The sequence below is a fragment of the Phocoena phocoena genome, chromosome 8 (genome assembly GCF_963924675.1).
Source record: "Phocoena phocoena chromosome 8, mPhoPho1.1, whole genome shotgun sequence".
Classification (NCBI taxonomy): Eukaryota; Metazoa; Chordata; class Mammalia; order Artiodactyla; family Phocoenidae; genus Phocoena; species Phocoena phocoena.
In genome coordinates this window covers 74,957,679-74,984,156 of record NC_089226.1, presented here as the reverse complement: position 1 = coordinate 74,984,156, position 26,478 = coordinate 74,957,679, and the positions used below count along the sequence as shown (strand labels likewise).

The window sequence follows — 26,478 nt, the reverse complement described above, 5'->3', positions numbered from 1 at the left end:
GCTGCAAATGGATTAAATGGACTGTTTCCATCCATAACAGATCAGGTATAAATCTATTAAAGCTTCATGGATACTAACATCTTTTAAATTTTAATTAGCCAAAGAGCTGTCAGTGTTCACAGCCATGACACCTTTCGTGAGAAAACTGTATCTCCTGATGTAGAGTCACCAAGGACCATTCAAGCAGAGCAATAATGCAGCAGTAATGCAGTCAGAGTGTTCATTTTTAGAGCAAATATCCAAAGAAACACATAAATAAATTGCATAACTGAAAAGGAAATAATGAGAAGAGACACACTGTCAACATCCTAATTCTTCATAGAACAAACCTATAGTTAAAGGATCTAATTTCCATTCACAGCATAAAATAAGATTAAAAAAACTCAGACCCCTTTTGTGCCTGATGACTTTGGCTTCTATTGTCCCTAAATGTTATTACATCTCAGAGTCACAACGGTAAAGTTGAAAGATACCACGGCTAATTAAAACAAAAAAAAAAACTTCCACAGAATCAGATGGGAAAAAATATATTCCCCTTTCACCTGAAGTATAAATAACCTTGCATTCATAATTTCATACACTTTCCTATAATCTCCTTATCTCTGATTCTGGCATAAATCCAATTGCAGAGTACAACCTATGATAAATGAGAGAATGAGCTTTCTCATTTATTAAATGAAGTCAATGAGAGTTTCATCTGGCAAAGCATCACTGAAAGGAGAGAATCGAGGATGTTAATTTCAAGGAGAAGATTGCTTTCAGAACCTCCAACTCAAAAGAAGATAAAAAGGTTGATATACTGCAATTCGTGCAGAGGCTCCTAGTGCACAAACAGAAGTTTCCTGAACTTCCCGTCATCACCATTATTCTACTTTGGAAAGAATCAGAAAGGAGATGCGTGTGAACTCATGAGCAAGTCGAACTAGTTGAGGCAGTTTATGTCCAGATTTTCAGCTCACTTCCTAACATGATTTATTGGGTGCACCTTTATTCCACCAGATGTATCACTAAATTGATCCACTTGTATGGATGAAATGACCCATCACAACAGGAGATTGACCAGCTGCTCCAATGAGTTGATTAATTATTCCAGTTATATTGACAATTTGGCTTGACCCAAAGACTCGGCCTTTGCAGATGCAGAATTCTGAGTGTCATATCCAAATTAAAAACACTAGGCTCCAATAGATAAAAGGTGCAAGGACATGGGCAGACATTTCAGAGAAAAGGAAACAACTGGCTAATCAACATAATTTCAGCCTCATTAGTAATTAAAAAAAAACATTAACAAGTACCAGTTTTCACTAGCCAAATTAGCAGACAGAATTGATGCAAAATAATTCATATCCTTTGACCCACTAATTCCACTGTGAGTATGGTCTCGTTGGAAAACAATCAATATGGAAAAATGTGCACCAAGATATTCACTGCAGAGTTAGTTACGATTATGAGAATTTGGAAACTGAAATGTCCAGAAGTGTGTGAAAGGTTAAGATGATTGTAAATGCTCACAATAGAAAAACATGCAGCTATTTTCTTAAAATGATGCTTATGAAATGTTTATAAGAAATGTAATATATACATAAAATCTATATTGCCTTAGACTATGCAGTGGATACAGTTTTTTTTTGTTTTTTTTTTTTTTTTTGCAGTATGCGGGCCTCTCACGTTGCGGAGCACAGGCTCCGGACGCGCAGGCTCAGCGGCCATGGCTCACAGGCCCAGCCGCTCCACGGCATGTGGGATCCTCCCGGACCGGGGCACGAACCTGTGTCCCCTAGCATCGCAGGCGGACTCTCAACCACTATGCCACCGGGGAAGCCCTGGATACAGTTTGATAGCCTCTGTTCACCACATGGCTTTGTAGCATGACGCATTTGCTCTGCTATTTATCATATTCTCTTCATATCTCTTGGAAACGTCCTTTTGATAAACACATCGCTGCATTTTACTTGCTGGAATGGCAATAATGATTAATTTGAATGCATTTATGCTTGTCACCCAACAGGCATCGAACGATTCTCTAAGTACCCCTAGAATCCACGTGCTTCTCAAGTCTTTTGCAGTGTAACAATCCTTTAAATAGCAGATTTTTACTGCTAAATTTCGAATTCAATAACCATAAATAAAGAATAACACATCTTCACCTGCACATTTTTCACACTGAGCTCCGAGTAAAACATCATTTCTTATTTCCTTGACGCCTCCTGTCATTCCCAAGGAAAGACTGACCACACATTCAGAGAAGAAAGTTAAATGTTACTTCGAAATACAATTAAGCCTCAAGGTTTGTCTCTTAGAACAAATGACGGCACCCTGGAAATTTTGGTGGCTTAGTAAATCTTGGTGATCAAAGTGGCTTTCTATTACCTAACAAATCAAATTTGGACTCTCTTGTGTGGCACTGAAGACCTCTCCACTGTGCCTCCTCTGAATGGGTCCATCTTCTTCCCATATTACTTCCTCACATAAATGAAATGTCTTAAAAGACCAAGATATCCAGTGTTTTATTGTCCTTTCTTACACCATATCCTTCGTCCTGGAATGCCTCTTCCTATCTCCCACCACCACATTCCTTAACAGGAATGACTATAAATTTATTGGGGGCCTCCTATGTGCTGGGAACTTTTGGAAGCACTTGGGATACACCTTGAAGCAAAGCAGACAAAGGTCCTTGCCCTCACTGGAGTTTGCATCCCTGAATAGGAGAGACAGAAGATAAACAATGGAGAATAATTAAGCAGAGGATACAGAATATAGAATACTACAAGGTGAAAATGCTAAGTAAAAAAAAAAAAACACAGTAGGATAAGGGAGATTAGGAACACAGAAGATACAATGTAAGCCGTGAAGAAAATGTAGGCTCTAAAGTAGCATAAAAACATGGGCTGCAAATGTCTGTGCTTTAGAGAAGAGAGTTAAATTTTATTTTTCAAGCAAAAGTTGATTTATATGAGATCACATGGCTAGTTAGTTCAGCCCAAGGACTAGAATTCAAGTCTCCTGAAGGCCATTCCAATGTTCTTTCCCATTACAAGCTCTTGCTACATCTGTGTTACATATGGGGTAAAGAGAATGGGTTTGGGAATCAAAAGGTCCAAGGTTCAAGGCCTGTCTCTTGGACAAGTTACTTAACTCTTTTCCCTAAAACTTTTCTACCTAGAAAATGAAGATAATTACAGTACCTACATCACAGACATGCACAAAGGCAAGAGGAAATGATACATAGAAGACATTTTGACAGTGCCTGAAATATTGTAAGCACATGTTAAATGCTATTGTAACTTTTTGTTTGTTTTTAAATCTCATTAGAATACCAAACACCTATACCATAACAATGAACAGCAGATGCCAGCTTAGATATTAACATTAAATGAGCATCTACTGTATGTAAAAGTTTATACTGCTTAGAGATCTGTCATACATGTGATGAGTAAATTAGAAGCTTTCATGTCAGTGGCTTTTTTATGTTATTTTTTATAGGAAGCTGACTGCTAGAAGGTTTCAGAGATCAAACAAAGATGAAGGTCATGGTAGTAGATGCAGTTCTCCTTCTTAAAACAGTGGACTTGGATATTAGTTCATCTTTGACAAAAATTGACTTTTCACAATGCCCTCTAATTTTCTGGAAGAATAAATGCTTCAATTTCTTCCACGATATAAAAAAATCATACCAACCTGGAAAAAGGTATATTTTTATAAGAAGAACATCTTTCTGAAATGTATCCAGGCCTCCAATAAGAGCAATTTGAAATATATCTTAAGGTGTATTTCTATCCACAAACACACATCTGTATTTTTTAGGTACTCATCTGATAACATCATACATGTTTTCTTCTAGACTCTAATCACCTTGAGGAAAGAACCAGCTTTTCTTTACTCACAATTCCTAGCACACTGTTCCTAGCTTCACTCATAGTAGGAACAATAACTATTATGGAACAATAAATGTCTGGTTAACACATGGATCAATACATATCTGGTGCCTTGGCTTATCCTTAGTTGCTAAGAAGAGTCCTGATATATCACAAAAGAGGAAATAGTTTCCATATATTTCTGTATAAAGGCAGAAGCTAGAATAACAATGTCATTGTTATTGGTGGATCCTAATGAACCCATCTCTCATGTAGAATCTCCTTTCTATTCTATTCTATTCTATTCTATTCTATTCTATTCTATTCTATTCTATTCTACTGTACTCTATTCTATTCCATTCTATTCTACTGTATTTTCTGGCTGTGTCATACCATACGGCATGTGGGATCTTAGTTCCCCGACCAGGGATCGAACCCATGTCCCCTGCATTGGAAGCATGGAGTCTTAACCACTGGACCGCCAGGGAAGTCCCTCTCTTTTCACTTTAATTTTGGGCTTGGCGGTATGACTTGCTCTGAGGTAATGACCTCAACGAGCATCATAGAAGCAGAGCTTGATAAGCACTTACGCACTGGGGCTGGCTTGTCTTTCCACATTGCTCCCTTTTGGAGCGCATCCATCATGCAGTAAGAAAGCCTGTCTAGCCTAACGATGGCTGAGATGTCACATGGAGGAGAACAGAGATGCCTCAGCCAACTAGCATCAACTGCCAGCCCATGAGGATGAGATTATCTTGGACGTTCCATGCCCTGGATGAGCCACCATCTGATTGTAGCCTCACGCATAATCCCAGCTAACAACACACTGAGCAGAAGAACCGCTCACTGAGCCCAGCCAACCCCAAGATCACAAGAAAGAATAAACCATTGTTGTTTTAAGCCACAGCACTCCAGGTTGTTTGATGTGCAGTAACAGATAACTGAAACATAAAGGCAAAGATCACATACTTAAGAGTCAGACAAGCGTGGGTCCTAGATCCCCTCTGCCACCTACCAGTTTTGAGACCTCTTGGCTCATTGCAGAACCTATTACAATTTAGATTCTTCATCTATAGAGTCGATAAAGACACCAACCTCACAGAATTTCTGTGAACATGAAATGAAATAATGCCACACCTAGCAAGCACCCCCAGGATAGTTAGCTGTCATTGTGAGCAATGCTGAGGTAATAGAAATAATGTGGACTTAACTTCTTTTTTAAAAAATTTTTCTTTTGGGCTTCCCTGGTGGCGCAGTGGTTGGGAGTCCGCCTGCCAATGCAGGGCACGCGGGTTTGTGCTCTGGTCCGGGAAGATCCCACATGCTGCAGAACGGCTGCACCGGTGAGCCATGGCCACTGAGCCTGCGTGTCCGGAGCCTGTGCTCCACAACGGGAGGGGCCACAACAGTGAGAGGCCCGCGTACCGCACAAAAAAAATTTCTTTTAATTTTTATTGGCGTATAGTTGATTTATAATGTTATGTTAGTTTCAGGTATACAGCAAAGTGAATCAGCTATACGTACACATATATCCACTCTTTTTTAGATTATTTTTCCATATCCATATAGTCCATTACAGAGTATAATATGGACTTAATTTCTTGGTAGTGTTATTGATGCAAATCTCATTTGGTAGTTCAACCTGACCTATATATTTTATCACTTTTCTTCACTGTCTCCTTAGCTTCTGTCAGATCCAGACCTTAAGAAAAGTGTTAGGAAAGTAAATGGAAAAGACTGTATTTCAGACATGTCTCCTAACCACTTTTCCCGACCACCTGGCCTCCACTCTCATTCCCCCACCTCAATCTCTCATCCACCCAGCAGCCAAAGTGACCTGTCCAAATCCTTAAACCACTTCCCATCACTCTCCAACTTTAAACCTACCTATGGTCTGGCACTGGTACCTGAATGAATCCCAAAGCCCTTCATCTGAGCCAGAATCCTAGCTGACCATCACCACATCCCTCTCTCATTGCAGAAGGGAAAGAGGAGGGCCAGGCAATGTCCTCTCCAGCGAAACCAGTCGTCTTGCTTCTTCAAATGCCCAGAGCTCTGCCTGACTCAGTGCTTTCCCTTCCCTGTTCCTGCTACTTGCACGAGATGTTCACGTCTCTCAGGCATCATTCAGAGATAAGCTCAGATGCCACCTCAGAAAAGCCTTCCCTGATTAGCTCAAGCAACCCACATCCTCAGTCCTTCAACCACCAGTTGCTCTCAGTTACAGTACCCTTGTTTTGTTTTCTTTCTTCCTCCCTTAGAACTTGACATAATTTTCATTATTTGTGTTTTCAGGCTCACTGCCTAATTTCCCTTCTGGCAAATGAAAGTCCTATGATATCAGGGTCATATTACATGACATGGAAATTATGCGAAGTTTAAATTGCAGTGTCCATAAGTAAAGTCTTATTAGAGCCCAGTCACGTTTATTGTCTGTGGCTCCCGTTGCTTTAAAATGACAGCATTGAATACTTGTAACAGAGACCACGTGGCCCACAAAAACTACAATATTTACTATCTCACACACACACACACACACACACACACACACACACACACACACAGAGAGAGAGAGCTGACCCTGGCCTAGAGCAGTGTATGACTTATTACAGGTGACCAAGCTGTATAAATCCGAGGGACCTTTTAAAAGGAAAAAAATACCCAACAGTGAAATCTTCCAGGACCCAGGCACAGGCAACATCTGACCAGGAATACTTTTCCCCACGAAAAGCCAGTTAAGTACAAGTTTCTGCCTAGGCCCTCAAAAGTCTTCCAGGTTCTTTATTCTTCTCTGAACACATTGTGTTTCCATAAGGGGCAGAATTCCAAGTCTGCGTTCTCATCAAGGGTTCTAACTGATCTACACACAGAGAAAAGCTAAATGAACAACACTGAAGATGTTTGGAAAAATTAAACACAGATTTCTTAATAAACCTGAAAACAGCTTAATAAAGCTGAAAATAGACTCCTGGAATCCCAAGGCATGTTTATTTCTGTTTAAATAGATGACTTCGCATAGACTGTTACCAGCTCAGCAGGGATCCTGAGAGAAGTACTTTCCTCCTCCTGTGCGTTTTAAGCTCTTTTCCAAAGAAATTCAGCCGGATTCTACAAAAAGCATTTGTCAATCTGGAGGAAAACAATAACCATGGCCAAGTCATGCTAATACCCTCAGCTGCCCATTTCTGGAGTGCTCTAAACAGACATGAAATAGGCTCACCGGAGAAGATCAAGAGTTTGACAATCTTTTTCGTATAAAGGTGGCTTCTTGGAAAAAGAAGATGAAAATATCAGGTGGAAGAGTGATAAGGTTATTCTCACTGGAAATGCTGTTGTGGTGGTTTGTTTATTTACCTGAACCAGAGGAGTGTGGTGAATGTTCGAGCCATGGGCATGCCTTTTGCTACCATGACAGAGGAGAGGGATGTGCAACTACGACAGACCCCAGGCAGAGCCTAGCCTATGGGCAGCTTCTCAGGGCCAACAGGGGAGTAGATGATGCCACTGCCATTAGAATGAAAGATGACTGAGGAGGGCAACAGATACAATGTCAAACGAAATGCAAGGCCATTTGCAGAAGGAGTGAGCAATCAAAATGGTATCGGAGCAGGGAGTTCACTCTGGAGCTGACCACCACGGAAGAAAAGATGACACGTTTCTAGAGATCTAGTCCACTACCAAGGAGGCATCTGAGAGAGATGAAGGAAACAAGGGTGCTGGAAAGAACAAAATGATGAACCGTGCTCACAGAGATACTGATAGAAGACCATGAAAAAAACCAGAAAGGCTTTGAAGAGCAGCATTGGGCTGAGAAGGAGCTGAAGAAAAATAATAAATCTTCCTAATCACAAGAATTAGAGTCAACTACGATGAGGCGTCTAATCAGGTTCACTAATCAATGTAAAGAGTTCATTCCAAAAAAATCACTTCACAGAAAAATCAGATGCTCCCCTTTAACCTTGAAACTCTCACCTTTTAGATAAACATCATTAGGGCAAGGTTTTGTAGGTAAAATGAGTTCAACAGTAATTACATGCAAAATAAGAAAGGATGGGAGTTAAGAGTAAAAGCTGTATCAGGTAATGGGCAGATAAGTGGCTTGTGATGGTATTAAGAGCTCTCCCAGTCAGGGTCCTCCCCTTCTGTCTCCTACTTCTCCTTTCTTTTTCTTTCTCTCTCTCTCTCTCTCTCTCTCTCTCTCCCTCTCTCCCCCATAGAGGCACAACTTACTCTGGGAAGATTTCTGATTTCTCCTCTTCTGTGCTCTCATGGCACCTTGCTTATACCTCTATTACAATACTTATCACACTCCATTTCGTACCTCAGAGATACTGCAGGTTCGGTTCCAGACCACCACAATAAGGCAAAAATTGCAATGAAGCGAGTCTCACAAATGTTTTGGTTTCTCAGTGCATATAAAATTTATGTTTACACCATACTGTAGTTTATGAAGTATACCATAGCATTATGTCTAAAAACACAAGGTACATACCTTGATGAAAAAAAATTTATTGCTAAAAAATGCTGACCACCATCTGATCTGTCAGCAAGTTGTAATCTTTTTGCAATCATGACATCAAAGGTCACTGATCACAGATCACCATAACAAATATACTAATAAAAACGTTTGAAATATTGCAAGAATTTTACCAAAATGATACAGAGACACGAAGTGAACAAATGCTGTTGGAAAAATGGTGTCAACAGACTTGCTTGATGTTGTTAAAAACACAATAAAGTGACGAACAATAAAACAAGGTATGACTGTAATTCCTGGATGATTGCTGATTCCCTCAGCCCCAAGGGATCCTGGAGAGAAAGGACATTGATAGGCAAGCTGTACCCTCAGCGGTTTGCACAGCACCCAGCTCAAAGCAAGTGTTCAATGGAGGGCAAACAACACTGAGGAACAAGTGAACAACTGAAAGAACAGATGGATGAAGTTACTGTGCAACAAGTACCTTGCTGCTGGTAAGAATAAAATTGGCATCCAAATAACCTAATTCCATCACAACATGAATACCTTGAAAAGGATCAATCCCAGAGACTTTTCTTACCATGGAGTAAACACATTATTTATAAACCAGGCTTTCCAACATCTTTTTCTGGTATTTGGCATATAGTTGATTTGTGACACCATGATTTTTCACAGAAATTACATCTTTTATCAATCTGAAAAATCAAACCTAGATGAAGTACCCTAGGTATGGCTCCAGCCACAGCCTTAAATAGTTAAATATTATTTCATGTGAAATTCCTTTGCATTTCTTTCCACAATACTACTAATATTTCCAGAAATCTCGACTTCTTCCTTTGCTATTATAGATTTCTGCACAATAACTTCAAAATCTATTTTCTTTCATTTTTCTCATTTCTCATGTTCCATTTAGGAGATAATGTAAATGCCTAAATAGGAAGCAACTCCAAATATAAGGAAAATGATTCCTTTTTTATCAGTGATAAGATCTAAAACAGAAAACAGGAAGAAAAAATATTCTGGGCAAAGTTGAATAACTCTGAGGGACACATTAATGAGATAACTATCTATGCATACTATTTGATTTATGGATTCAGTTATTACACATAGTCGTTTTGAATGCATTATTTAATAGGTGATATTAAATAATAGATTAATTTAGAATTATTACTTTTTCCTTTACCATGACATTGAAATAATTTCATTTAATCTCTTCCCATGAATCTTGACCTCAAGGTCTTCCCCAACCCAGAGTCATTTTTCAAGTTCTCTAAAGTTTTCCAAACCTATCATCATCCCATCTGTCTAAGTTGTTTGAGATAAAGGACTTTTTGAATCTGTATTTGACGCTTTCATTGGAAATCTCAAGCAAAGTCACAAGAATCCAATTGTATAATATTAGGATTTATTTCCCCATTTGTCTAGTAGGTAAATATATGTGATCTCCACAGTGTGACCAAAACCTGAAATTTGTCATTAAGTGATTTTTAAAAGGCACATATATAATGACACTCAATACTTGCAATTATGACAACATGCTCCCAGGAATAATGACTCATTTTTGTTGAGGGATTTTTTTTTTTTTTTTGCCTCCTTTAAAAATTTATTCTACAGACAATTTCTATAAAAGCCCCAAACTGGCATAGCTAATGTCCTGTTCTTCCCTACTCCAAATACTTTGCCACTCAAAATCAAAGAACTGACAGAACACCTGTTAATATAAGAACATTATAAGGATTTGAATTTAAGGGAATTCTTTTTTTCTGAGGGATAAAAAAGGGGGAAATACCTTGTACTTGAACATACACAGTATTTTCTTTCTCCCTTGTGGCAACAACCATTCATTTACATCTATTTGGCATGAACTAAATTTGGCGTTAGCTCTAGCAAACCAGATGCTTAAGCAGATGAAAGCCCAGACTAGTGTCTTTCTCGGTAGACACTGTTTTTACTCAGGCTGTGTTGGTTTTTAAGCATTTGCAAAATTGGTAACAAGATATTCCAATTTTTAAATTACTTTGCGAAGTTGATTCATTTTTGTTTTCCATTTTCAATGTATCTCTTTTCTCTTTTCCTTGCATTTCTTAGAGCAATCACAAATGCAATATATGTAGCTTCCCATGTCAGCAAATTCATTTCAATGTGAAGAAGACTTTACCGCATTGAGTCCCAAGGTTATGCAAGTTGTCAGACAAACTCCAAGAACCAAGTGTCTCCCTTCAAAAAATTTCTAGCTCTGTAACAGCTTCCCGCAGACATTTTACATATTCCCAGCTGAGCCCCCAGTAATACTGTCAGTTTCTTGCAACCTCTGTAATGAGCCAGAACTGGATAAATTTATTCAAAATTCTCCTGTTTGCAAAATTCAGCATTGCTTTTCCACTTCCTATCATTATTTTATTCTCTTGTTTCAACAGCACATTATTTCTTTTCCATGTTTTGTCTTTTTTATCTGCCATTACTACAAAGAAGCAGTTCGACTATTTGATTTACCATGTTCAACATGTGATGCTTGATTCCGGCACTATTCTCCCGATTAGATATTCTGCCTTTCTCATCCTGGGCTATCTAGACCACCTAAAATGTGGGGAAGCAGTTTAGTAATAGTGGTTAGACCCTGGTGCCACTGGCTTGATTTTAATCCTGGCTCCACTATTTACAATCTGATTGACCTTGAGCAAGTCAGTTACCTTTTCTGTGTTTCGGTTTCTTTGTCAATATAATTGACTCATAAGAAGATTAAATGAGTTAATATACGTAAACCATCTAGGACAGTACCTAACACAATATTAAGGGTTCAAAAAACGTTAGCAATAACTTTTCCTATAGATTATATTAGGAGATAGCTGTGGTATAATGAACAGAGATCTATTGGTGAAACCTAATCCACTTTCATATAAGAGTATGAGAAATTCACCATGTACAAACCCTCATGACCATTTAAACACCTGGGTTCTAGAGCCACAGTGCCAGAACTGGAACTCAGGCTTCACCGCCTGTTAATTGTGTGACCTTAGACCAATTATTTAACCTCTACATGCCTCAGTTTTCTCATCTACAAAATTGGGAATACAATAATAATCATCTGAGAATTAAATAAAATTCTCATCTAATATGAGAATTAAATAAAATTCTTCATGCAAAACATGAAGAATTATGTATGGCACATAAGAAACAAAAAATTTATTAGCTAAAATCATCATTATCTTCAATCCAATTTGGTATGTATTTAATTAGTACCTACTACATACAATGCACTATACTGAGTAATACAAGATCCAGAACATGGGCTAAAATATCCCTGTCCTCAAGGAGCATATAATATATTAAGGCTCAAGTCAAGTAGATAAAAAATTAATACAAGACAAAATGTGAAATGAACGAGTTCAAAAGTCCAATAAAAGGGTTTTGTGTATTCAGAGAGGATAAGGGGAGTATATCTGGATGGGGGTAATCAGAAACCTTCTCGTAAAGGAAGTACTTTTGGAACCTTGAATAATGGGTAGACTTGTAACAGGCAGAGAGACTCAACCGGGAAATTCCTTAATGAGAGGAATTACATTACATAGAAGGAAAAGATAAGGCTGTAATTAGGTAAATGAAGGTACCTTTATTGCCTGGAACATTATCTAGGAAAATTGGAACCTCTAAGAGTGGAAAGACAGTGTGAGCTAAAACTATGGAGGGTTTTGAATACATTACAAATTGAGGGAACAGAGTAATGGCAATCTGAACACTGCTTTAAGGAGATTTTTCTGATGCCAATGTTGAAAATGAACTAGAATGAAGGAAAAGAAGGAAAAGGTGAAGACCCCAGTTCTCCTTTTGTGTTCCTTAATTGTGATTTAAGTGGCTTACAGTAAAACAAAATATAAGAAAATGAAATTAATAGAGCAAAATCAAGTAATAGAATGACAAGAGAAAATTTCAGAGAAGAAAAAATTGCTGAAGGCTTTTTCCTGTGTCTGCTACTAGGCAAGGCAATGAGGGAAACTTTCTATTGATTAAATACCTCACATTATCTAGTACAAGAAGGGCACAAATTCATGGTGAAAAACACAGGTTTTCCTGATTCTTAGAGGAATCTTCCCTGTTGAACTTTTAAACAGATTCATTGTTTTCCCCAAAATTCATAGATGCCCCCTAACAAGATTTTGAATACCAGAAAGCTGAAGTAAGAATGTTAAAACATCCTTCTAGAAAACCAAATCTATGAAGATGGTGGTGAGGAAAGATATTTACGGAGTGATACCGTGTAGCTGTCCAACTTTGTATTGATATTTATTGATAGCAGAATTTAGCTTTAAACAAAGCAGAATAAACTGACAAACCTAAGATAAAAATCATGTAACAATAATACAGAAATCTTCTCAAGAAACAGAGGCGGCCTGCCAACTACCCATTTTATGGCCTTGAGGGCTTTAGTGCTCTCTAGAGAGAAGCAATCTTGTAAAGGTTCATACACTGGAGCCAAACAGGAGAATTTTGCAATAGATTAGTTCTTCCAATCCTCCACTCCTACCTGGGAATTCAGTCCATTCTTTTCTTCCTTCCTTTGACCTTCCTTCCTATCTTCCTTCCATTAATATTTAGAATGAGCATACGCTAAGAGCTTGTCCTTGTCCTAGGTGCTGATGCTATAGTGATCGATGACTCAATTGTCCCTGTTGCCAAGGAACACATTGTATAGTAAGGTTGATGGGAAGGAAAGCATGTAACGACAACTGGAGAGAAAAACACTAAATAGGATACACAGAGGACTCTGGGGGAACTGGCAGTTCCTCCCTTCAATCTCAGCAGGGAATGGAAAGAGCTAGTCAAGGAAGGCTTCCCAAAGGTGGTGACAATTACATCTAGTCCTCTAGATGACAAGGAAATCATCTCCTCAAGGGGAGAAGAAGCAAGACCACATACAAAGGCCTGAACTAGAAAGAATACATGGCTCTTTGACAATGAGCTCTGCTTGCACTCTCTTGTGACACTTTGTGTTGTTATTGGGGTGGGGAGAGGGGGTAGAAATGGTGAACCTGGAGAAGGAAGCAGAGATCAGAATATGGAAGGTCTTTCATGCTGTGCTCAGTTGACTTTCTTTCAAGGCCAAAGGAAAGCTGTTCAATGAGAAGTGTTAGGTAAGGAAGTGACATGATCCTATTTCCCTTTTAGAAAGTTCAGGCTGAGTGCACTGTAGAAATAGATTTAAGTGGGCTAAACTATAGGCAGGACACAAGGTAGAGAAGGAACAGAGACTGGGAAGTCACCAAAGATGAGAAAGCCTAATGAGAAAGGAGAGGTAAGTGAGAAAGAAGAGAGATGGCTGGATTCAAGAAATAAAAAGGAGAGAGATAAGGGGACTTGATGAATAAGCAGGTATGGTTTGCTACCCTAGTTGAAAGTCAGTTACAAACCCATAATAGAATAATAGGTAAAGTAACTTATCCAGTAAATTCCAAAGACAGTAATGAATTAATAGCATTTCCCAGTTCTCCTCAGAACTAGCTTTTAGAATGGTATATAATGGATACTAATGAAAATAATAATTTTTAAACTACACCAAGCACTAACCATTGGACAGGCACAGCGCTACCACCTTTACGTGTATTTTCTTGCTCTATTTTCCCAACAACGCTGTGAGGTAGGTACAGTTATTATCTCATATTACATATAAGAAAAGTTAGGCAGTGTCACCCATATCATTCATTTTTTGGTTGATTCAATAAACATATTACTTATTTTGTATGTACCAGTCATTATGTTAGGGGATACAGAGGACAAGGAAAAAGAATACACGGTATTTGCCCTAGAGATGTTCATAGCTAAGTGGGAATATCAAATACTGATAAATGGAAAATTCCACTGTGGTGTATTAGGTGCCATCACAGCAGTCTGGCCCAAAAACTATGGGAAGATTTTGGAAACAGTCATCTTTAACAAAGAGGGGAAACTTCAGCTCAAATGTACCTATCAGCATAAATTCCCATTGGCAGATAAAAGCCAACAGTTGGGCTACTGTCTGCAGTTGGGCTGGCTGTGCGGTGAGTAAATTTCCCTAGCCATGAGAGAAAGGGGTACAGAGTGGGGAGAGTGGGTTAAGGTAGTACAGGTTCATGTAGCATTGGAGGTAGGGGGACTTCAAGCCAAAAATCCATCCCTTCTCCACTCATCAAACCATGTCCTCTGGTTCCAGGTCTCTATCTGCCCAGAGGAAAGTACCATACAGGTCAGTGGCAGCCATGGCCAATGACATGTTTAGTGTCCAATAAAAGGAATACCATCATTATTTTATAACTGACTTCTCCCTGCTTGCCTTGTTCTTCAAGAAAGACCTCTAGATAGGGTTGAAGGTAGACATTTCCTCCTCAAATTAAATCCCCTCAAACCAGCGTTTGGTTTTCCAAACCCTGAGCCCTGACATTATACATAACGAGGATAGGTGAGATTAAGGCAATGTAAGACAGAGTCTTTTGGAAACCATAAGGACTTTTTCAGGTCTAAGTCCAATGTCTTTAACTTATGGCCCAAGAACTATGGTAGGATCCAAGGGTTATAGCTGAGACGCAGAGGTTTCCAAAATTATTAAGGATTTACTATTTTTTTCAATCTCCCTTCTATCTGCAAGCTATTCCTGCCGATAAAACTACTGTAAATTTTTATAGTCATTGCTTTTATTTCCTACTTGAGTAATAAATATTTCCCAGCACTAATAAAATTATCATTTTTGTTTGCGTTTCTCCCACCTATGACCTTAGAATTACTGTAAATAAAATATATTATAATAAAATGACAGTAAACATTCAAACGAGCTCAGTGTTTTTCATTTTCTTATGTACATTCTCTCTTTGAAAGAGAGATTAAAAGAAAGTAAACCATGGAAGATTGTAAAGCAGTGAGCATGGAGTTTACAGTCCATGGTTTTATTTGTATAGCAAAGAGTCATGGGTCCAGTGCCTGTTAACTGGGTATATAATGTCTAGACTCTTGAGCTTAGAGGCTCAAGGAAGGAATGCAAGAACCCCCTCTGCAGGAGTGCTGCGGTACTCAGAGAATCCCATGTGTGAAAAATTACACCGGCAAAAATTCCTTCCTCACCTAAACAAGACCAGGGGAAAAGACAGGATATCTAGGAGGGAGTGGAAGCATTCTGAACTAGCTCAGCTTTATGGTACCTTATTTATTATTAAAATGACAATGTATATTTTGTAGGCAAATTTTATTGAACCAATTAACTCATTAACAACCTCTAGAGAGAAGCCAGCCTCCTTTGCAGGCTGGTTTGCACAATTTTAATGACCCAGATAAGAGAAAATCAGTGTGCCAGGTTCTGGAAAAGGCCCAGGACTCTACGAACAACTTTGATTTATTCACTGCATCATCTCATAGAAAAGTGTGAATTGTGGATTAAAATAGAGAAGAATTCCTCAATACATAGACGACAAAATAGGTATGGCTAATTTAAACCATCAATGTTTATGGCATTCAAATTTAATAGAAAAAAATCAGACTTGATTCCCTCCCCCTACCTCTTCTGAGTTGGAACAGGAGCTAGTTTATTCTAGAGTCCACATTAGCCAAGCTGGCTGGGCTTTCTGACTGGGTAGAGTAATGTAAAGTGTGGGACAGGAAGGAATTTGAAGGCTAGCTCAGCCTCTAATGCACTGACTGTTTAATTGGCAACACTGATGTCATCTATGATATTCTGAATGACATCCGATGTGGTACCCTGGCCTCCAATGTCTGGAGTTTGGATGTCTTTGTCCTCCATGGATGCCAAGACTGCAATACGAATGGAGGTGGCAGAGGAATGGAACTTGAGGTAATCCAGAATGATACAACTTGCCAGCAGCATGGCAGTAGGGTTGGCCACATTTTTATTGGTTATAGTCTTGCCTGATTGCCTTGAGGCCATTTCAAACACCGCATATATGTGGCCATTGTTGGAACTAGGCACAAGGCCTGCTCCCCCAACCAACTCTGTGCAGACGTTATTGACAATGTTGCCATAAAGACTGGGCATCACCATGACATCAAACTGCTGGGGCCAGGATACCAGCTGCATGGTGGTGTTATCCACAATCATGCCCTCAAAAATGAGCTGAGGATAGCAGGATGCCACCTCCCTACAGCACTGGAGGAAGAGGCCATCTCCCAGTTTCATGATGTTGGCCTTGTACACAGCCGTCACTTTTTCACACCCTATCTGCTGGGCCAGCTGGAAAGCATATTCAGCAACATGCAAAAGCCTGGCCTTAGGAGTGATCTTTAAGGCTATCACTCTTTTCACACTCTCATGCTCCAGGTTGCTGTATTCACCCTCTGTGCTTTCCCGAACAACTAAGATGTCTATGTCTTGTGCCTAGTTTCCACACCTAGTAGACTCTTAAAACGAATGACGCTGACATAGAGATCTAGAGTACTGCGAAACACACTGTTTTGTGATTTGTGAGATGGTGGTAGGTTGTAGTCAGTTTCAAAGTTACCCTTCAAGGCCACGTGGTTTTGATGGACTGCCATGATGGCACTGTGAACTTCTTCCTCTTCACTAGAAGTGGAGGTAATCTGCACTTCCTCAAAGTCCACGGGCACACACACGTCTGAACACATTCTTGTTGCACAGCATAAGTTCAGGTCCAATGCCATCCCCAGGAATCATAGTCACAGTATGCCACCCACCATACTTAGCTGCTGGAGGAATGTTGTGTTTAAAAGAGAAGCTCCTCAGTGAGGTCTCATGGCCAAGGAAAATCTCCCAAGAGTGGCCTAGAATAGTTGGTGGGAACATGGCCTTCACAGAGCACCTGGCAGCTGTCAGCATCTTCAGTGCCATGATCCATAAGTAGAGATTTAATTTATGTAAAAATATGTGCTTTTCCTCTTGGCTTGAGCTGGCTTCTTTTGGTGGAGTTCTAGATCCAAAATTCTTGCCTCGGTCACAGTTGTCTCTCCTTCCTTGTACTCTATTTTGGACAGATATTCTACTGTAGTGAGAGACAGAGTACTAGTCACAAGGAGATGTGTTAGAGTAGAAAATACACTTTGGAATTGGACAATTCATTAAGCACATTCAATGTACCCATATGACATACTTAAAAATAGACTTCATATTTTATAACTTTTAGGTTCACAGAAAAATTGAATGGCAGGTATAGAGATTTCCCATACAAAGATTTCCTTGCCTCAAAACTACAAATCGGCCTTTCTGTTTATTTTTTTTCCCAGAAAGCGAGCTATTAAGCAAGTACCAGCACACCATTGTTAATACCTTCTCCCAAGTAATATGTTTCCTTCACTGGGATTAGCACTCATGTCAGGTCTGTCAGAAATTTAAATCTTTTTCTAATAAGTTCAAACAATTTATTATTCTCCATTAATTATATTAGGAAACAATCCAAGGGCCTATTTATAACTTCAATTACAGTTGTTTTAATTAATTAAAGCTATTGATGGGATCTGAAATTTGTTTTGGTAACAATTTAGTTCTTGATTACAGAGAACTTTCTATTGATATTATTTATCTTTATTACATTTGTTTTATAGTCCATCAACTTCTACCAATTTTTCTCAGTCATTTAACAATTAAACTTGAAAGTAATGCCCCAAAAAAAGATTTCCTTGCCTCTACAAAGGCACAGTCTCCCCAGCTATCAAGATCCTACACAGAGTGGTACATTTGTTACAACTGATGACACTACAGTGACACCTCATTATCACCTAAAATCCATTGTTTAAATTAGGGTTCACTCTTCATGTTGCAAATTCTGAGTTTAGAGAAATGTATGACATATATCATCTAGTAGATTCATATACAGTAGTTTCATAGCCCTAAAAATCCTCTCTGCTTTGTCTCTTCATGCCTCCCTCTCTGCAACCACTGGTAACCACCTATCTCCTTAGAGTCTCCAGAGTTGTGCATTTCCTGGAATGTTGTATAATTGGGATCATACACTCTGTAACCTTTTCAGATTGGCTTCTTTGACTTAGTAATATGCATTAGAATTTCCTCCATGTTTTTTCATGGCTCTGTAATGCATTTCTTTTTTGCACTGAATAAAATTCCATTGTCTAGATGTACCACAGTTTATCTATTCACCTACTGAAGCACGTCTTGGTTGTTCCCAAGTTTTGTGAATGATGAACAAAGCTACTATAAACATCCACGTGCAAATTTTGTGTGGACATTATGTTTTCAGCTCATGAGGGTGAATAGCAAGGAGCAGAGTTGCTGAATCTTATGGTAAAAGTATGCTCAGTTTTGTCAGAAACTGCTAAACTGTCTTCCAAAGTGGCTGTACCATTTTGCATTCCCACCAGCAATGAATGAGAATTCCTGCTGTTCCATATCCTTGCCAGCATTGGTGCTGTCAGTGTTCCAGATTTTGGCCATTCTAATAGGTTTGTAGTGGTATCTCGTTGTTTTAATTTTCATTTCTCTGATGACATATGATGTGTAACATCTTTTCATATGCTTATTTGCCATCTGTATATCTTCTTTGATGAGATATCTGTTAAGGTTTTTGCCAATTTTTAAAATCAAGTTATTTGTTTTCTTACTGTTGAGTTTTAAGGGCTCTTTGTACTTTAGATAACAGTTCTTTATCAGATGTGCCTTTTAAAAATAATTTCTCCCAATCTGTGGCTTGTCTTCCCATTCTCTTGACAAAGTCTTTTTGCAGAGCAGAAGATTTTAATTTTAGTGACGTCTAGTTTATTATTTCTTTCATCGATCCAGTCTTTGGTGTTGTATCTAAAAAGTCATCACCATACCCAAGGTCATCTATAACAGATTTTCTCCTAGAAGTTTTGTAGTGTTTCATCGTACATAGAAGCCTATGGTCCATTTTAAGTTAAATTTGGTGAAGTGTTTGAGGCCTGTGCCTAGATTAATTTTTTGTATATGTTGATGTCCAGTTTTTCCAACACCATTTGTTGAAAAGACTCTCTTTATTCCATTGTGCTGCATTTGCTCCTTTGCCAAAGATCAATTAACTACTTACATGGGTCTGTTTCTGGGCTATTATCTTCCATTGGTTTATTCATCTGTTCTTTTGCCAACACCACAGTGTCTTGATTAGTGTAGCTTCACAGTAAGTCTTGAAGTCAAAAACTGTCAGTCCTCCAGCTTTGTTCTTCTCCTTCAATGTTGTGTTGGCTATTCTGGGTCTTTGGCTTCTACATACAAGCTTTGGAATCAGTTTATCAATATCTACAAAATAACTTTCTGGTATTTTGATTACGTTTGCATTGAATCTTGGAAAGAGTTGATATCTTGGAAACTTAACAATATTAAGTTTTCCCATCCATCAATATGGAATGTCTCTCAATTTATTTAGTACTTCTTTAATTTCATTCATCAGAGTTTCATAGTTTTCCTCATATAGATCTTATATATATGTTGTTAACATTTATACCTAAGTATTTCATTTTGGAAATGTTAATGTAAATGATACTGTGTTTTTAATTGAAAACTGGTGTGTAAGAAAGCAATTGACTTTTGTATATTAACCTAGTAACCTGCAATCTTGCTGTAATCACTTATTAGTTCCAGGAGGTTTTTCTGTTGATTCTTTCAGGGTTTCTACATTGATGATATTGTCATCTGAAAATGAAGACAGTTTTATTTCTTCCTTTTCCATCTGTATACTTTTTATTTCCTTTTCTTGTACTATAGTATTCGCTGGAAATTCCAGGGTAATACTGCAAAGGAGTGGTAAAAGGGGACATCCTTGCCTTGTACCTGATATTACTGGAAGAGTTTTGTGTTTCTCATCATGAAGTATGATGTTAGCTGTAGATTATTTGTAGGTATTCTTTATCAAGTTGATGCAGTTTTTCCTCTACTTCTAGTTTACCGAGAGCTTTGTATAATGAATGGGTGTTGAATTTTGTCAAATGTTTTTTTGCATCTATTGATAGGATCATGTGATTTTTCTTTTTTAGCCTGTTGAAGTGATGGATTACATTAATTGATTTTTGAATGTTGAAACAGCCCTGCATAACTGGGATAAATATCACTTGATTATGGTGTATAAGTCTTTTTATACATTGTTGGATTCAATTTGCTAATATTTTGTTAAGAAGTTTTGTACCTATGTTCATGAGAGATACTGGTCTGTAGTTTTCTTTTCCTGTAATGCCTTTGTCTGCTTTTGTTACCAGGGTAATGTTGGTTTCATAGACTAAGTTATAAAGTATTCCTCTTGCTTGTGTCTTCTGAAATATATTATAGGGAACTGGTATAATTTCTTCCTCAAGAGTGTGGTAGAATTCACCAGTGAACACAACTGGGACTGGGGATTTCCATTTTGGAAGGTTATTAATTGTTGAGTCAGTTTTAAAAATATATATGGGCCTCTTCAGATTGTCTGTTTCTTCTCGTGTGTTTTGTCAAGGAATTAGTCCATTTCACCTAGGTTATCAAATTTGTTAGTGAAAAGTTGTTCTTAGTATTCTTTTATTATCTTTTTAATGCCCATAGGATCTATAGTGATGTCCCTCTTTGCAGACAGTAGTAATTTATGTCCTTTTTTTCTTTTTTTTTTTTTTGTTAGCTTGACTAGAGGCTTATCAATTTTATTGAAGTTTTCAAAGAATTAGCTTTTGGTTTCATTGATTTTTGTCTATTGATTTTTTTCTTTTCAATTTCATTGATTTCTGCTCAAATTCTTAATATTTCTTTTTCTCTGCTTACTCTGGATTTAATTTGCTCTTCTTTTTCTAGTTTCCAAAGGTGAAAGCTTAGATTATTGATTTTAAATCTTTCTTCCTTTCCACTATATGCATTTATTACTATGTGTCTTCACCACATCCCATGAATTTTGTTGTGTTTTCATTTTCATTTTGTTCAAAATATTTTAAAAATTTCTTTTGCGATTTCTTCTTTGACCCATATGTTATTTAGAAATGTGTTGTTTAATCTCCACATTTAATTGGGGATTTTTTCAGCTATCTTTCTATTACCGGTTTCTAATTTAATTCCGTTGTGGTCTGAGTGCAGACATTGTATGATCTCAATTTTTTTGGATTTGTTAAGGTGTGTTCTATGGCCCAGAATGTGGTCTTGGTGAATATTCTATGTGAACTTGAGAAGACTGTGTATTATGCTGTTGTTGGGTAAAGGAATCTACAAATGTCAATTATACCCAGTTTACGATGACATTGTTGAGTTCAACTATGTCTTTACTGATTTTCTGCCTGCTGGAGTTTGTTCCTTTTATTGTTAACTTTTTAAGAAACTGCTAAACACTTCCCCAAAATGGTTATACCATTTATATCCCTACCAATGTAAGAGAATTACAGCTTCACATCTTCATCAATACTTGGTATTACTGTACTTCTATTTTAGCCATTCAAATAGGTTTTGGTGGTAGTATCTCACTATGTTTTTGATTTGTGTTTCCCTTCTCACTATGATATGGAGTGCCTTTTAATATATTCTCCCAGATCAGAGCTACAAGCATTAACATCTGATATTTCTAGAAATCAACCACTCAACCCTGGAAGGCAGGCAAACTCTTAGATTCCCAAAGCTATACCAGTTATGCACTTTAACTGAAAATTAAGCATATCTTTAATTTTAAGCCAGCCACAATCCCATTCTCACTTAACTCACTTAACTTAACTTAACTTAACCGCCCCTGATGTAGGTTAGCGGTTGTTTGGGGAGGTCAGTGACTTATTTACGAAGACTTCCAAAGGCTGTCAAAATTCAAGAAGATGAAGATGCAGACTTAATAGTGGCTACCACTATGTAACACTTGCCACATTTAAGGTACTGTGCTGAATATTTTATATACATCACCATAATCCGCCAAGGTAGGCATTATACTTCCCATTTTACAGATGAAGAAACTGGCTAACACAGGTTCTACAAATTCATATATTGTGAAGGAACAGAGAATGGCAACAGGTGAGGTGAATATTTCTAGGGGTCCTAGAGGCCTAGGCCAGTTTCTCATACGTGATCGCCCTAGGATCTCATTGAAGTGCAGGCACTAATTCAGTAGTTCTAGTGAAGGGAGGGGAGCAGAGTCTTCATTTTCAAGTTGCTCCCTAGTCATACAGATTCTACTGGCCTCTTATCACACTTTGAGTAGCAAGGGCCTGTATTTACATTCTCACAAGGTCCGGGCAAGTCGGGGCCAGCATGTGGTGTACTTAGAGGCTACTGGGAATAAAGGAAAGAAGCAGTACTGCTCCTTTCTAAAAATTGATATAAAATGGCTATAAAGTAGGAGCCAGCTGGGTACCTGCTTGTCACCTAATAGGGCATGTAATATGGATAACAGCTGTCCACCACCAGTGCCTGAGGCTAGAGCAGATGATAATACCAGGAGAGAATGCTGGCAGAAAAATAAACAGACCCAACTACACAATTTTGTTTCAACCAATGGGCCACCCTTACATACACCCCAATCTTCTTCCTAACCCTGGAAAGGACATAAATCTTTTAAAGGTATGGATAAAGAAGGAAGGAAGCCCTGAGACTGGGAGTATAAACTGGATACTGATTGAGATTTTAATAGCCAGATTGACCTATAAACATCCCCAGATATTAGAAAAAGTTCTTAGCCTCAATGGGACAAAATTATGATATGTATATTCCAACGTGCAGATATAAGAACAAGAGTGCCATGGTTTCACATATTTGAGTGGTAAGAATTAAACTAAGTCTATTTTAAGTGTGACGCTGAGACAGTAAATGGATTTAAGTAAGGGAGAGATATAATACAAGTTGCATTTAAAAAATGATCCTCTGGGAAGCAATTTGCAGAATAAATAATAAGGTGACTATTCTGGTGGCAAGGAGGCCAATTAACAGGCAATCACTGTGGTTCTCAAAAAGCGATCCCCAAACCAGCAGAATCAGGACCACCCTGAACTGCTAAGAAACGTAATCTCTTGTAACTATCCCTAGACATACTGAACCTGGAAGTCTGCAGTTGGGAACCCAACAATCTGTGTTTTAATGCTTCCGATGCATGCTGAAATTTGAGAACCACTGGGCTATGAAATGGTTCCAACAGGAAATGATGAGCAGTTGTACTAAGATGAAGGCAGTGAGGAAGGAGAGAAATACTTTCAGAGATATTTAGGAGATAAACAGGACTAGGTTATTGACCTGGGAGACATGGAATATTATTCTTAATGTTCTTAATGAACTGGGTGACTGATAATATAATCGATGAAAATGATGTACAACACTGAAAAAAGAGCAGTTGGGTTGGGGAAATAGGATAGAAAACGAGTTCAGTTTCAGACATGATGTGTTTGGGGAGCTGTAAGACATCCACATAAAGATGCCTGGTGGGTGGCTTAATAAATAAGTCTGCAGCTCCAGAGAAAGGATTGTGGGTGATGACAGAAATTCAGGAGTCATCAACTTATGGGAGAAAGTTAACCACACAAAAGTATATGAAATAGCCTCAAGCAGAGGTTTTCAATGTTGCTTCTGCCACGACAGATGATGAATGGCATTCATGAGACATGTTCCCAGGAGTATACTCAGATTGTAATGAAAACCAAACACACACACACATGTATGAACAAAAGTAGCTGGCCAAATAAACCACGGAATTCCCAAACTGTTTATATAGGACATATTTACAAGAGCATTTTACCTGCAAATGATTAGTAAAGCCATCTATTTACTCATCTCAAACATGTAAAGTCATCTAGTTACTGATCTCAAACATGACTTCTTTTTGAGGGAAAAATATATATATGGATAATCTAATATAAAAGTTACATAAAATTGTATTTTAAAGATCAAATTCAGACCTCTACAGTTAATATTTTAAAAGTAAGCATGTACTAACAAAGAAAAATAATTCATATTTTATGGTTAAAAAGTATAGCAGATAATATTTATGTTTATTCATGATGTTAATATAAATGGTATTACTGCACATGTCCTTTGGATAATCACACTACCTGTGACTGGGAAACTGTAACTAGAGCCTCCTTCTCATTTCTGTGCTATGCAGATAAAGATGCATGCTTTCTTCATCTCTCTTCCTTTTTCAAAACGTATCCATGGGTAAAATCAAGGAAACAAATACAAGTATAAATCCACAGTTTACAATTATAGTATTTCAAAATTGCTCTATCAATGCCACATCAATAACCACAGTTCCTGGGTATTTTCAGCAAACATAAAATAGGCTATGAATTATGAGCAATTCACTTCCAGCTAACTGATTCCACTTTTCCCCACACCAACAAGCCCACACCATTGAAATGCAAATGAGTGAATATGACATCCTTATAATGGTAACTCTGAGGTGAGTCTAATTATTAAAAATGTAAATCATTCACAGGAGCTTGTAACTCAACACTTATGAATAAGTGAGTGGTTTTGACATATGTCATAACTGATTGTGACACCATAATGTGTCATATGTCACTAAGGTCAAGAAGTACTAGGCGAGGGCTTCCCTGGTGGCGCAGTGGTTGAGAGTCTGCCTGCCGATGGAGGGGACACGTTCGTGCCCCAGTCTGGGAAGATCCCACATGCCGCAGAGCAGCTGGGCCCGTGAGCCATGGCCACTGAGCCTGCGCATCCAGAGCCTGTGCTCCACAATGGGAGAGGCCACAACAGTGAGAGGCCCGTGTACCACACACACACAAAAAAAGAAGTACTAGGCTAGAAAGATGACTGTAGACAAAGCACAGAAAAATTATGAAGACAAAACTGGGGACCATCGGTCTTCGAACCATGAGAGGAATAGAGATGAAGTGATCTGGGAGGCAGGAGGAGAACAGAGAGAAAAGGATGTCATAGAAGCCAAGAGAAGTGTAACACCCAAGGAATGAATTGTCAGCAGTATCAACATGCTTTGAGAGGTTAAGTAAAATTAGAAGAATGATGGGGTCACTGACCACAACCATGAGGCTGTATAGGTTAGTGATTGTGAGCACTGGCTCAAAAGCCAAACTGTCTGCCACATATAACCTCTGTAACCTTTGTAATTTTCATAACTTCTTTTGGAACTTATATTCTAGTGGGAGTAGACAGCAAAAAAATACATGAATGATAGATGGACAGATAAATGGATACAGAGATAGATAAATATATATATAAACAAGCAAGAAACAAACACATAAGTGGATCTTTTAATGTCAGAAGAGAGAAATGCTATGTAACAAATATAAAACCTGTTGCCTTCAAGGAGCTTGCATTCTAGGCAGAGTTAAATGGAATGAATATAGGTGGAATACAAACTGGCAGTGGATGGTAAATGATTCCTGAGTGACCCAGCTGGGAAGTGGAAATGCACAGGATGGATTGACCATGTATATGGGTAGGGATGGTGAGGGAAAGTGTTTCAGACACATCTGAAAGAAGGGCTAGCAGCAGATAAGTACAGAGGGAAGGAGAAGATTTCTGAGATGGAGGCAAAATTGAAAGGCCTGTAGGGTACACTATAAACATTGCCATTCACCTGAAAGGAAAGGTTTATGTAGGAAAACAGTGGTAGACAAATGGAGAAAGTATACTGGGGTCAGAGGGTGTAGGACCCTGAATGGCAAATCTAAGAAATTTATGAGACCTTGAAGGCAGGAGAGAAACATTCAGGATTTTTGAAATCAAAATAAAAGGTTTTGAAAGATACCCCTTTAAAAAGGAAAACATGCACTTAAAAAAAGAGACAGTAAATTTTCAAGGCACAAGACCATTTGTATCAAAGCTTTGCCTTAATGAAAGCAGAATTTTAAAATACACACCCACTCCCACCTATCTGCACATACACTCTTTAGAAAACTCTTAATATCCATTTCATGTTGTCCTATAGAACCAACTGATTATGAACATTGTTTTATCAATAATTTCTTAAAAAGATCAATGCACAGAGACATAATTTGCTCCATTTTCTCTGTTGCACAATTAATGCAATTTCTCACCTGTCATTCCATCGCTATTCAATAACCACTGAAGAGCTGACAGATGCATAGTTCTCACAGAGGACTGTGGAGAGCCAGATTTAAAGTAATCCAGGGCTTCCCTGGTGGCGCAGTGGTTGAGAGTCTGCCTGCCAATGCAGGGGACACGGGTTTGTGCCCCGGTCTGGGAAGATCCCACGTGCCACGGAGCGGCTGGGCCCGTGAGCCATGGCCACTGAGCCTGCGCGTCCGGAGCCTGTGCTCCGCAGCGGG

The 26,478-nt window shown here is 38.4% G+C and overlaps 2 protein-coding genes across 4 annotated transcripts in view; both read right to left on the bottom strand.

Annotated features, from left to right (window-relative positions):
• Positions 1–26,478, bottom strand: part of NELL1 (neural EGFL like 1) — an 876,133-nt gene that overhangs the window by 272,671 nt on the left and 576,984 nt on the right. The gene's annotated exons all lie outside the window — the stretch shown is intronic.
• Positions 15,992–17,152, bottom strand: LOC136126422 (isocitrate dehydrogenase [NAD] subunit gamma, mitochondrial-like). The gene is given in 3 exon segments (XM_065881538.1): positions 15,992–16,677; positions 16,680–16,918; positions 16,920–17,152. Coding segments are annotated over 3 exon segments (1,158 nt in total).